Genomic DNA, 13,161 nt, shown 5'->3' with positions numbered 1-13,161 from the left:
GCTGTGACGGGACCTGGGCTTTACTCACAACATGCCTGAATGGAGCAAAAGTCCTAATTAGCCCTCCCCTCACCGCGCTCACTGACTGATTCCTACATGGCCGGGGACCGAGCTAATTGCTTTATATACATAATTTCATTTAATTCTCATAAAACCTTGCCTACTAAGGATTATCCTTGTCGTTCGTCAGCCGAGGAAACGGGAGCCCGGACTAGTTCATGAGTCACGTTAAGTGCCACCGCGCCCAAGCAGCAGAGCCGGGACCGGACCCCAGGCCTCTCGCGCTCTGAGCGGCAGCGAGCACCGGGAACAGGGGTCGGGAAGAGGCCTCGGTGGTGGGGACGCAGGAGGAAGCCGCCCAGTGCACCCGATGCCGCACCAGGCGGCGGGCCCAGGAGGAGACGTGAGGGGGAGAGGGCCCGACACACGCAGCGCGAGCGTAGGGAGTTGCGTGGGAGGAGGAGAGAGGAGAGCTTCGTGCTGGAGGAGACTATTACCATCTCTATCTGACGGGCACCGAAGGAGACGCGCCCAGATCACATGGCCCCCGTCACCATGGCAACACAACTGGGGCTGCTGGTGGTCAGGGAAGGAGTCCAGATCCCTCGGCGCCCTTCGGGGGGCAAAGCCCAAGGTGGCCAGAACATATCCTCGCACCCACCTGCCTGGGGCAGCCCGCGACGTTGGCCGTGCCGGGGAGCCAGCCTGCCAGCCCGGCTGAGGCAGGCACTCGGCAGACACGCCCCCCACCCCAGGGCGAGGTGCTAGGGTGGGAAGGTGGGTGATGCCACCCAGGCCAGTCCCAGGGGCGCCCCCACTCTGGGCAGCCAGGCAGGCAGGCAGGCGTGCTCGGGGGAGTGAGCACTGAGCTGAGGGAGACTTGGGAGCCCGTGCGGCTGTGCCGTGGGGACCCTCTGCGGCAGCCCGGGCACGGCCGTGGCGGACGCAGCACGGCAGCACGGCAGCAGCAGAGGACAGGCCCGCGGCAGGAGCAGAAACCCCGCAGCAGGGCGAGGCGGGGGCACAGGGGCAGGCCGCACTAGGCGGGGGCTGCTGGGGGTCAGCACAAGCCCCCCCTAAGGGCAGGGGGACGCCTGGGGGGTCTGGGCAAAGCCACTCCTGACACTCGGCAATGCAGACACATGCTGGAAGGGCCAGAGTCAGAGAATGTGGGAGGCCCTGTGAGAGAGCCCCAGGGAGAACAGGGCGGGGGCTGGGAGTGGCCAGAGACGGAGCGGGCGGGCTTCGGGGGCTGACGGGGACGGGGACAGGGCTGGGGTGAAGAGGGTGCCGGAGAAGGGGAGGAAAGGGTCATGAACGAAGGACTAGCATCTCTGACTTCCAGCCCGTTCCCCTGAGACACGAACGATGGGGTGGGGGGACCAGCAGCCCCCGAGCTTGGCGTGGTGCATGCTGGGTGGTGCGTGTGTGGAAACAACCACATGCCACCCGTCTCTGCCCCCCTCTGAGCCAGACCCAAGCCCCCCGAGGGTGGCGGCTGCCAGCCACGGCCTTAGGAGGGAGCTGGAAACAGAGCCTGTGCCAGGGTGCACCGTGCTGCTCTCGGGGGCGTTGTGTGCTTGCAGAGACGGAGAGAGCAGTGCGGATTAGAGAGCCAGACCCAGCCACAAAAGGCCCCATTAACCTGCAGCCGGGCAGGGCAGTCCTCCCAGGCTGGGTAAGCGGCTTACTAACTGATAAGAAGAAAGTGTGAGGCGGCTGGAGGGGAGTCTGCCCCTGGTTTGTGGGCAGGCAGGCGGCTCTCAGGGGCTGGAGAAATACAGGACCTTCTTCTGCTCCCTGGGAGGGGGACCCTCGGCAGGGGGCTCCCAGCAGCCCTGGACGACTGTGGCTGGCTAGCACCGCGCAGCTATGGAGTCAGACAGACCCGCTGACAGGACCAGGGTCCTCGGAGCCCCGGTTAGCCTGTCCCCATGCAGAAGGCCCAGCAGCAGGGGCACTGCTGTGGCCGGGAGCCAGGGCTTTGCAGCCGCTGGCTGGCGTGCTGCTGTTTTCAGAGTGTGGTTTTTCTCCCCGGTCCACACCGTGTTTCCTGGTCCACAGGCGTGTGGATCGCTCTGCTCTGCTGCCCATGGCTCCGAGGGCCACTCCTGGACGTCCTGACGCCTCTGGAGAGCCCACGGGAGGGAGCACGTGCCACATGGGCACAGGGCTTGGGCACCGGGCTTGGGCACCACAGCACATGAAGGCCCCCAGGATGCACAGAAGATGCGGGGACGCAAGAACGAGGAGGCAGTGGGTGGTTTGGGGGAGTGGTGCTGTGGCTTGCCTCGGTGGGGCAAGAGGCACGGGGGCAAAGAGCACTGGGGGAAAGGTCAGCCGGCCCCACCCTCTGCCCTGGTTTCCATCCGGGGGCCACGATCCCTCAGGACATCCGGATCGGGGAGGACCTGTGTCACCTGGACACCTGACGAATAATAAAATGTGGAAGTGTGTGAATTTCCTAAGAACAAAAGTTAGCACAGATCTGACTCGGTTTCTAAGAACCCCTTTCGCTGCCTCCGATCCCGAACTATCGTTCCCAGGTGTGAAGTCGCTGCCGGGGCCGGCACACGCCCCAGAGCCTGGTCACACCCACAACGCCTGCAGGGCCGGTGGCTGCCACACGTAACCGGGCATGGACGGCTGAGAACACGCACACGGAGGTGTCGAAGGGCTGTCCTCCCTGCGGGAACGGGGGGGGGGGGACGACAACTCGGATGAGGACAGCGGTGCTCCACGGCCAGAATCAAAACGGGTCACAGTGGCTGCCCCTGTCCTGGCTGAACGGGATGCAGGGGCCTGCCAGGAACAGCCACAGAGGAAAACACTGTGTAGCAGATGAAAGCCAGGAGTCTTATCTCCCTTTGAACAGAAGAGTGGGTGCCGAGACCAGCAGGTGCCCCAGCACCTGAAGGGGGGGGGGAGAGACAGAGCCGCCCACCCTTCACAGGACCCCTGGGGACGGTGTGGGACATCTAGGACCATCCCAGCACAGCGCAGAGCCCCACAGGGACAGGGCAGCGGAGACCCACACGCCGTATCCCAGGCTCCCCGCCGAAGGCCTGGTTGCCGCACCCCAGCACTCAGTCCGCACCCGGGCCGCCGCGGCGCCGTCCGCAGCCAGAAACCCGACGTCCAGGGCAGAGGAGAGGGCTGTGGGCCTCCGTGCCTCTGTGCCCGGCCTGTGGACCGGCCACATGCCGCCCCTGCTCCCCTCAGGCCTGAGCGAACGCTGGAAGTCTGCTTTGGGCGGGGGGCTCGGCCTCAGGGGGGAAAAGAGGGGAAGCCCGCAAAGAGGGGGCGTTTGTTCGGGAAACTCGAGGCCCCAGGACCCCGACGCGGGACATGAACCCAGAAACCCCTCTCGGGAGCGAGCGCAGAGAGCCGCGTCCCCCAGGAGTCCCCAGGGCAAGTGCAGGGTCCCTGCGGGGGCCGGGCAGGGGGGCCTTCTTCCCGTCGGGGCTCCACTCAGAGGAGGAGAGGAAGAGAGAAGACGAGGAAAGGAGACCGGACTTCCTTCAGGAAGCCAGGACACCCAAGTCTTCCCCCAGTTTCCCTCCTGCCTGGCCCTGCCCTTGACTTCCAGCCCCCACGGGGCACAAGAAGCTTCCTCATCAGCGGCACCAACCGTGCCCCCCTTCACCCGGCTGCAGGCTCCCTTCCGGGGGTCTCAGAAGTCTCCCTCCACGTCCACACCCTGCTCCTCGCACCAAGCCCCTGCTCCGTGCTCCCAGCCACAGACCCTCAGATACGCCCTCTCCCCCAGCCGAGGGGGAAACGCAGTCGGAGCGTCGGACGCACCCAGCCACCACCCAGCTGGGAGAAGGCCCCGCCCGTCCACGCTCTGCAAGGACAGAGCGCCCAACGGCCCCTCCCCCAGCAGTCACACCGGAGGGACCCCAAGACACGCCACGCCAGCGGCAGCCCCTGAGATCTGCTGGCGGGAGCCGGACCCTGCACACCCAGACTCTGGCAGGGCTCTCCCATCCACTCAGAGGGCAGTTACCATCTGTTTATGGGGAAAACGTGGACCACCCCCAGTCGTGACCCGACGGGCCGCTGCTTCACTGGGGCTCCCGCCCAGGGGAGCCGTCCTGCAGCGCCCACCGGGGCCCCAGCACACCTCCCGCCCCCAGAAGGAGGGGGAGCAGGCAGGAGCTCAGGAGCCCGACCAGCCGTTCCCGACTCCCCACCTTTCCCAGCCTGCCTTGCGGTGACCTGTGCAGCTTCATCAGCAGCAGAAAGCATGTGTGCACAGAAACTCTGGCTTCTCAGAGGCCAGCCAGCCAGTCCGTGTTTGCTATTGCTGCCTTTTTGTGTTCCTGTGGGTGTTCTGAGCTTACAGGGTGGGGGGTGTCACCAAACCTTTGGAGGATGTAAGAAAAGCTATGACCTAGTTCCATTCCAAACTCCCCACTCTGCCCTGCTGCACGCAAACACTGAAAACACTTGCATGGGAGCTCAGGGGACCACTGTCCCCACGAATCTCGTGCGCGCACCCCCCTTCCATGCCAGAGCCCCAGGACCAGGACCCTCCTCGCAGACCCCAGTTCCCGTGCAGAAGCGTGGAAGCTCACCCTTCAGGCTCCCCTCCCCTCCCCAGAAGGCACCGTCTGACTCCAGCTCAGCAGCCCTGTGGCTTGTTGCACCTTCGATCGCCCCACCCTCCGTCTCCTCCCTCACCTCAGCCACAAACAGAAACCTAGCGGGGGGCAGATCTTGAAACTCAAGTTTCTGAAATCCACAGGAACTGGTACCCAGCCTCCTTGGAGCCCTTTGGTCAGACTAGTCCACGAGAACAGCAGGGGGATGCAGATTCATCCCCCACCCGCCCCCCTCGGTGCACATCCACTTCCACCCGCACGCCGGCCACGGGCGGGGTGGGTGCCGTGTGTGGTGGCAGGCGGCCGGCAGACGCTGCTCTCGGCAGCCGGCCTGGACTCTGCGTGGAGCTGTGTGCTGGCGCACCCCTGCGCAGGCAACGCCTCAGGGCCGGACCCCGCCCTCCCTCGACCCCTGCACCCACCCTCTCATCACAAGCCAGGGCCCGGGTGCAGCAAGAACAGAACCAACTCACTCCAGCGAGGAGCCCTCTCGCCCGTCAATAACGGAAAGAACCCAAAGTCCTCTTCACAGGCCGAGAATCCAGCTTCCTCCCAGATGACCCTCGCCGGCCCCGCCCAGCTAGGAAGTGTTTTCGGCAACACCGCACAGCCCCCCGGCTCGGTCCCCGCAGACCCCAGCCCAGCGTTCAGTCCCTCGTCACCCACCGCAAAGGTGCAGATGGGAGGGGGCCCTCTGGGGGGCCCAGGGTGGGGGCACGAACAGCACCTCGTCATCGCAAAGAGCCGTGCCACCCCCAGGGGACCCTGGGCGGCAGGCCCGCCTTACCCTTCATCCCGAACTTGGACCGTCGGCCGTACTTGTTGATCATGATGAAGAGGACCACCAGCAGGACGCAGGCGAAGGCGGCGAGCCCCACGGCGATGGACACCTGCCGGGGCCAAAGCGAGAGTCGGCGGGGCCCTGTGTCCCTCCGGGCACCGGGAGGGCCCACTCGAGGCGGGCCCTGCGGCAGGAGCGGCGGTGGCCCTGGTGGAACTCGGCCCCTGAGCGATGCCTTTAGAAGAAGTAGTTTGGGAGGCCCGGGACCACCGAGGTAACCAACTCCCCAGCGGGCTCCGAGCAGGTCCCGAGATGCAGGGTCCGAGCCCCTGTCCGCGGGGCCGCCCAGCTGAGGGTGCAGGGGCCGAGAGAGGTGGCGTCCTCCTCTCATTTTGTTGTCCTTTTAATTAGCAAGCAAATTCCGCATACTCAAATTGAAGTTATGTACAGAATACTCCTATCCTGGAAGTTCTGGGAGACCTGGACTCTAAAAAGACCCCTTTCCTCTCCTTCCCACGAGAAACCTCAGGCTCTGACCGGCGGCGGGGTAGGTGCGGGCACACGGGGCTCCACACAGCCACCTGGGCAGATGCTCTGGGTGGCGAGGCCGACTTTGCATAAACGTGCACAGGGAGCAGGCTCTCCAAATCGGGTCCTGCCGGGTTCCCAACACAGAGGGGGTTTGCCCGAGCCCCAGGGCTTGGAGCAGACCCTCAACGTCTGCCTCCAACAAGGAATCATTCTCATCAAACACGGAAAAGGCCCGCCCGCCTGAAAGGGGCCCCCTCAACCCGGCTTCCGTCTGCCGGGAATGCCGGGGTCCCGAGCAAGGGCACACCGGGGAACGTTAGCGCCTCAGAGGAAGCATGACAACGCCCTCCTCTCAACCAAGCAGTCACTCACCCCGAAAGTGTCTTCCTCTGGTTTGTGGGTCACAGTGATCGGCGGTGTGGGGCTCACTTCATAGACTGGAAACCAAACAGAAGAGGGGGAGGGGTTGGCTTGCTGGCCAGGAGAGGCTCCGAGCCAGCTTCCCTCCCCACCCCCACCCCCCGAGCCTCCAGGCCCGGGAGAGCACCCGGGAGAGCACCCCCGTGCAGCCAGACTCTGACTACCTGCCTCCCCAGGGACCAGCCCCTGCTGGCGGCCCCGTGGCTGACTGGCCTCTGCTGCAGGCTCTCCCTCCTCTCCCCCATCAGGGAGGCAGACCCAGGAGGCCTGGGGCCCCCCTCTCTGCCCACGAGCGCCCCCCTGATGTGGATTTCCAAACACGCTGGCAGCAAGCCCCTCGGCCCAGCACACGCCCGCTCCCCAGCAGGTGGGAACCCAGGGGTCACCCTGCCTTCCATCTGGAGTCACCTCCTTGGCCAGAGGCGACCCAATTCAGAGTCCTCCGGAAGGAGGCGAGTCCTCTGAGACTGAGGACAATTAAGAACCCCAGGTGGCGTCCACGTCGGTGTTCAACAGCACGGGGTGCCCCAAACAGGACTGTCTACGGCTGGCGCCGGTCCCCTCCCGCGGGGACCCGAGGAAAACCCACACGTACGTTTCCCACGGCCCAAGACTGAAACCCCGAATCCTTCTGGGACCGTCCAGTCCTAGCCCTAAGTCATGCGTGAACCAAGCCTCAGTGACCCCTCTGAGACACAGCAACCTCTCAGGGGACCCTGGAGGTCACAGCTGCACATGAGGCCTGGCCACGTCTGGGGCCTCGGGGCAGGTGGGAAGCACAGCGGGGCCCGGGGCTGCGGGTTCTCTCCACCAGAACAGCCAGGATCGCCCTGGTGGGTGCGGCTCACTGGACTGAGTGCCAGCCTGTGAAGCTTAGAGTGGCCAGTTCGATTCCCAGTCGGGACACATGCCTGGGTTGTGGGCTGGGTCTCCAGTGGGGGGCACTTGAGAGGCAACCACACATTGATATTTCTCTCCCTCTCTTTCCCCTTTCCTTCCCCTCTCTCTAAAAATAAATAAATAAAATCTTTAAAAAAAAAAGGAACAGCCAAGATGGCCAACTAGGGTCTTTCTACGGGACGCACATGACCCCACGTGCCCCCTTTCAACACGTTCTGGCCTTAGAAACACCCCTCTGGGGGAAACTGAGGCACGGAGCTGCTGCCCAAGGGGCATGGGCTTGGAACGGCCCGAGAAGTCTCTCTACTCTCCCGGCTGGCTCCAACTGCTCTCGGCTGCCCGGGGTCAGGGGTGGAGGTGGACCAGGGGAGCTGGCTGCCTGGGCTCAACAGCTACCAGAAGGGTCAGAACAGATCGGCTTCAAGGCAAAAGGAAGAGCAGACTTACTCGAGACGAAGTTGTCCGTGCTCTCTGCAAAAGAGACAGAGAGACAATTACCCGACGCAGTGCAGAACAGAAGGGGGCGCTGCGTTCTTCCCAGCTGCGACCTCGCCCACCCCCATGACCCCCCCCCACCCCCCCGTCACCCCAGCGACTGGAAACTAAAGTCCTTGGAGAGTCTCCCCTCCCCCACTGTCCACCACGTCTCTAGGAGAGTGGTCCTCCAAACGCAGGCGGCATCAGAGAGAAAGTTCCCAATTTCACGAGAAGTGGCCCGGCCCGCCTGGGGCCTAGGAAGCAGGCTACAAGATGGGGAATTAAATCTAAGACACGACGTCTCACCGACAGTCTGCCCTCCTTTGGGTAACTAAAGTGCTGGGGGTCCCGGGGGCTCGTGAGACCCTGAGGAGATGCTGCAGGGTGGGCTTGGACCTCCCTGAGAATGCCAGCTAGGCCCTCAAGACAAAGCTCCTCAAACTGCTATGTGCAGGCTATGCTGTAGGTCACTGGGACGTGCTGGGGCCCCCCCACCGCTGACCCGCCCCCAGGTGACCCGGAGTCACTCGCCGTCTGGCCTCCAGCAGCGGCTCACAGAATGGCGAGGGCTCAGCCTCCCTAGACACGGATTCTGCACCAGGAGCTGCAGTAAACGCATCCTGTAATGCACCATGCCATCCTCGTAACCGTCCCAGGAGGCAGGTGGCATTGCCCCCGTTCGACAGGCAAGGAGCCCGGCTGACTGACGGAGGTTAAGAAACTAACGGGCTCCCACTCATCTCAACACTGGGTCGGAATGCGAGTCTCGGCTCCAAGCGCCAGCGGGAAGTGGAGTCACTCCGAGGCTGCTCGCTGCGGCTCCCCGGCGGAAGACACGGGGGCCCCTCGGAGAAGTCCCTACTCCCGGGGCCGGGCTGGAGAAGCCCAAGATGCGCCTGGAGCACCCGCAGGCACCAGAACGTGAGACCCTGCCCACACGTAACAGGGGTGTGGAGAAAGCACGCCGGTGCCAGCTCGACGGGGTCCCCAAGGGCCAGAGCTCGGATGATTTGAGCAAGAAAATAAGGATGAGTTACCCCCTCCCGAAATGTGCAGGTTGGCATTCTCACCCCCAGGACATCCGAACACGACCGCATCTGGAAATGGAGTCCTGAAAGGGCTGAGAGAGTTAAAGTGAATCCAGTCTGACCGGTGTCCCTACGGAAAGGGGAGGTGAGGAGCCAGGCGCACGGAGCAAGGACGACGTGAGGACACCGGAAGGGGGCGCGAGCCGAGGAGAGAGCGGCCTCGGGAGGAACCGGCCCTGCTGGCTGAGGCCGCGACCTCAAACTCTGAACCTCCGGGTCTGAGAGAAAGTCCGTGTCTGTGGGTTCAGCCACCCGGCCTCCGGCACTCTGTTATGGTGCCCCACGCGTGGGATTACAAGCCGCAGGACCAACGAAATAAACACCCACGAGCCCGCCCCGAGGTGAGATAAGTAACTGAACAGATGAGTGGGGAAGAAGAGGCAGCTCCTCCGTGCAGTGAGCAGAGCTCCCATGAATAAACGCGGGAGGAAGGAGGAGAACAGGGAACCCACCAGTGACACACGCCCCAGCAGTGATTGCTCCCTCCGGGCGCGAGAAGCATCAGTGAATGCTGAAATTAACATGTGAAAGCAAGGGGAAAACAAGCCACTTTCAAAAGTCCCGAACACGCCGTACCTACTAACAAGGAAGGGAAAACCATCACCTCGCGGTGCAGAAACTGGGCTGGCCCGCCCCCGACCGAGGGTCAGCATCCTATTGGTCGGCATCACCGGCGCCGGGACGGGGAGTCAGACCCAGAGCACACAGCACCCCTGCTGCGACGATGTGGCCCAAAACTGGAAAGCGACCCCAGGCGAACCCAAACTGTGAGACAGCCTGGGGCACAGCCAGGGAGCATTCCTCAAAAGTGTGCGGACCGTGGGAGACCGAGGAAGACAGGGGACTGTCCCAGATTTAAAGAGGACAAGGTGACACAGCAACACAGAGTCCTGGACCGGGTGCCAGGGAAGAAAGAGGCAGCTCTGGGCCGCTGACAAGGTTTAAATAAAGTCTGCAGATTCGATGACAGCTCCACACCGCTGTCAATACCCTGCGATGGGGTAAGGTGGTAACATTTCAGGGAAGCACGGTGGAGGGTGTAAGGAAGTTCTCGGTGCTATTTCATGACTTTGGGGGGAGGTCAATGTCAAACGGCTCCAAAAAGAAAAGTTAAAAATCTTTTTAAATGCTTTAAAAAAGAAACCTAGATTACTGGCCCACCCACCCTGCCACACACAGGGTTTCTGACTCAAGGGGTCTGGGGTGGGTCTGGAGAACCTGCATTTCCCATCAGCCCTCAGCTGCTGTGGATGCCGCTGGTCCCTCTGAGAACCGCTGCGTCATGCCACACCCAGACAGATTCGGGATTAGAACTCGCTCCCTCATCCATCCATCCGCCCACCCACTTAGTAGGACCACCACGAGAACCGAAGGCCAATTCATTGAAAGAGCCCCAAACGATGTGTGATGACAATTATAACATGGTAGTATAATTGTAAGTAATTACAATTATATTTTGCAGAGCAGATAGTGATACTTATAATATACGCGGCCCAGGCCCCTGGGCGGGTGGGGCCGCACATGCTCGGTCTGTCTGGCCTCACAACCCTTGTTCTCCACGTCCGCGCTCTGCGTGTGGGAGCGGGAGGGGCCCACACGGTAACTGTGATAACTGTGCTGTCCCCACGGCCTCACGGCACAAGGGAAGCGCAGGAACCCACAGGCCGCCTCTGGGTCCGGGCGAGGTAGGCACGAGGCTCACTATCTGCCTGCTCCCCTGGGTGATTTACTCTCCTGGACGCTCAGCCGTGTTGTCACTAGGTGCAGCTGGCCCGTCTTTTCCCTGTCACCACCTTCTCATCATCCTCCGCTTCCTTCAGTCTCACAAAACAAGCAAACCATCGAGCGGGGTGGCCCTGGCGGGGCGGGGCTGGGCCTGAGGACACGACTGCAGGGGAGTCTGTCCTCCTCCTGTCGCCTGGCAACCGAGTCCCCCAAATGCCCCAGCAGCCACAGGTCACAGGCATGGCAGCATCTGAGCCCCCAGGGGCCTTGTTAAAGCCAAGGCCCCGCCCACCCCGGAGTTTCCAATTCCGCAGAGCCAGGGGTGCTCCGGAATCTGACTTCCAGCACGGGCTGGCCTGGGGACCGCCCCCCGGGGAAGTGCCAGCCTGAGGAGAGGTGGCAGGGGCACAGCAATGTCCAGAGCCGGTGAGAAGGGGCTGCTGAGTCTCCCCGGGACAGAGGCCACATCTGTGTGGCCGGGAGGGTGGGCGGAGCTGCTCCCTCCTGCAGGGAGGCAGGGCCAAGGAGAGGCCGTGCCCACCAGGGCATCCCACTGTCCCCGGCCCTCCGGACCCTCTGTGCAGAGGGGCCCAGCATGGCCCGCCCCCCCTTCTGAGTGTCTTAGGGTCCCCACTCTCTCTAGGCCCCAGGAGCTGCCCTTTAGAAATAGGGGGCTTCACCCCTTGCCCACGTGACAGTGTAGAGTGTCCACTCAACAGAACTCATTCTCCAGTCATGAGAGGGGAAAGGCCAGGCCAAGGGTCGCACCAGCCCTTGATGCCCGCAGGGCCCAGGCTCCTGCTGTGGCCGTGAGAGCATAGCCTCGTGCGCCCAAGGGCTACCGCTCCCACCGTGTGGGCCAGGGCTGCCCCGCCTCCCGAAACAGGGCCCGTGGGGCCCAGATGCAAACGCTCGAGGCCTCTGACCAGGCACACCAAGGACAATGCCCCGCGGGGTGGCCAGGGTCTCGGACATCAGCAGGCCCAGGCCTCTCCTGAGCTCCATCTCACCCTGGGCGGCAGTGGCAAGGAGTGAGCTTCCCATGCAGCCTCACTTCCCCCACATCTCGCCCTCGAAGCAGCTGCAGACGTCCGAGTTTGGGGGTGGGGTCTGCACTGAGATGAGCGAGGCCTCCGGGAGCCGCTGCCCCCGCTGTCCGGGGACGCCGAGTCGCCTTCACACACGAGGAGTGCTGCACAGTGACGGCTCTGCGTCTCTCTCCTCCCTCCCTGTCTCTCTCTTTCTCTGTCCTTTATCTCATCAGAACCCCCAGTTTCTGGAAACTAGGGGCCAAGAGGTCAACCAGCTTGCTACAGCAGGAATTGCTAAGGCCATCCAAGACCCGTGGCCTCATCCACGGAAACCTACCGACTGCCGAACCCACCATGAGATGCGGCAACCACTTGCTCTAAACTCTTCGGGCGTCGTCTTCTCCTCCGACCTCAGGAAGGCACTGGAAATATTCTAGTCCAGACAGAGGCAGGCAGGACCCCCCCAACACTCAGACAAAGTTTTGCCAAGGCTTCAGTTGCCACCCTGGTGCAGCTGCCATCAGCCACATCACAACGGAGGGCATCAGCTGTCGCCCATCAGCTCGGCAGGGAACGGGAGAGGCAAGGAGCCACGCACACAGGCCTGGAAGCCGGACCCTGCCCCGGCCGCGCTACTGACCAGCACCAACGGGGAGGTCCGGACCACTCCCCATCCAGTGCGGAGGGGAGCTGGAGAGGCGCTGGAGCCCCTCGCAGTGGACGGCCACGGAGCCACCATGGTGCACCACAGCCTGTGTGGCACGTGCTTTACAGACCTTAAGTCATTTCAAAGCCACCAGATTCTAACGGGAGAAGCGCAAACTGTGCTCATTTCACAGACGAGGAAACCGAGGCTCCGAAAAACAAACTGTCGTGTCCGAGGTCTCCCGACAAAGAAAAGCCTGGGTCAAGAGTCCCTGCCCTTCCTGTCCAACTCTCAAGTCCCTGCTTTCTCCGCGGCACACACTGTGCCCTCGCCCACACAACTGCGTACTTCCCAGGGGGCCTTGGTTTGCACCGTGACAGCTACTGGAAACCAGAGACTCTTCCTAGGTGACACAAACCGCTGGGGTGGCTAGTCAGTGACACATGGTTATGGGGTCAATGTCAGTGTTGCTTGACCCCTCGAGCTGCGTGCCGGACCCCCAAGCTCCCGCACAGAACCCGCCCTCACCGGGAAAGGGCTCCTTGAGGAAGTGGCCGTTGATGGTCTGGCTGGCGGTGCCCAGCGGGTTCTGGGCGATGAGGGTGTAGTTGCCGTTGTTGTAGTGGGTGGGCTTGTTGAAGAGCAGGCAGCCCTCGGAGACCTCGCCCTCCTGGTAGTGCTCCACGCGGATGATCCTGGACTCCCGCAGGGGCTGCCCGTTGTGCAGCCAGCGCAGCGTGGGCGGCGGGTTGCCGCGCACCACGAACTCGATGCAGTGCTCCAGGCGCGGCTCGGGCTCCTCCAGGCTCACCACGCGCGGGGGGTCTGCGGGGAGAGGCCAGCTGGCGCCCAGCACGCAGAGGCTCCCGTGTCCTGGGGCGGCCTTCCCGGAACCCGCATGGGAATCCCAATTCTAACCCCGCACCCAGCTCCGAACAGACTGAGAAAATCAGAG

The 13,161-nt window shown here is 63.1% G+C and overlaps 1 protein-coding gene across 4 annotated transcripts in view; it reads right to left on the bottom strand.

Annotated features, from left to right (window-relative positions):
* Window positions 1-13,161, bottom strand: part of NTRK3 (neurotrophic receptor tyrosine kinase 3) — a 265,673-nt gene that overhangs the window by 170,630 nt on the left and 81,882 nt on the right. For all 4 annotated transcript variants that reach the window (XM_045825072.1, XM_045825073.1, XM_045825075.1 and 1 more), the window contains exons 8-11: window positions 12,735-13,031; window positions 7,687-7,710; window positions 6,292-6,356; window positions 5,395-5,497 (exon numbers count right to left, since the gene is read on the bottom strand). In XM_045825072.1, coding sequence (XP_045681028.1) covers window positions 5,395-5,497; window positions 6,292-6,356; window positions 7,687-7,710; window positions 12,735-13,031 — 489 coding nt within the window. The remainder of the gene's footprint in view (window positions 1-5,394; window positions 5,498-6,291; window positions 6,357-7,686; window positions 7,711-12,734; window positions 13,032-13,161) is intronic.

The sequence above is a fragment of the Phyllostomus hastatus genome, unplaced genomic scaffold (assembly GCF_019186645.2).
Source record: "Phyllostomus hastatus isolate PE091 unplaced genomic scaffold, TTU_PhHast_1.1 phas_scaffold_555, whole genome shotgun sequence".
Classification (NCBI taxonomy): Eukaryota; Metazoa; Chordata; class Mammalia; order Chiroptera; family Phyllostomidae; genus Phyllostomus; species Phyllostomus hastatus.
Note: the sequence above shows the minus strand (reverse complement) of the source record. Positions and strands in the feature narration are given on the sequence as shown.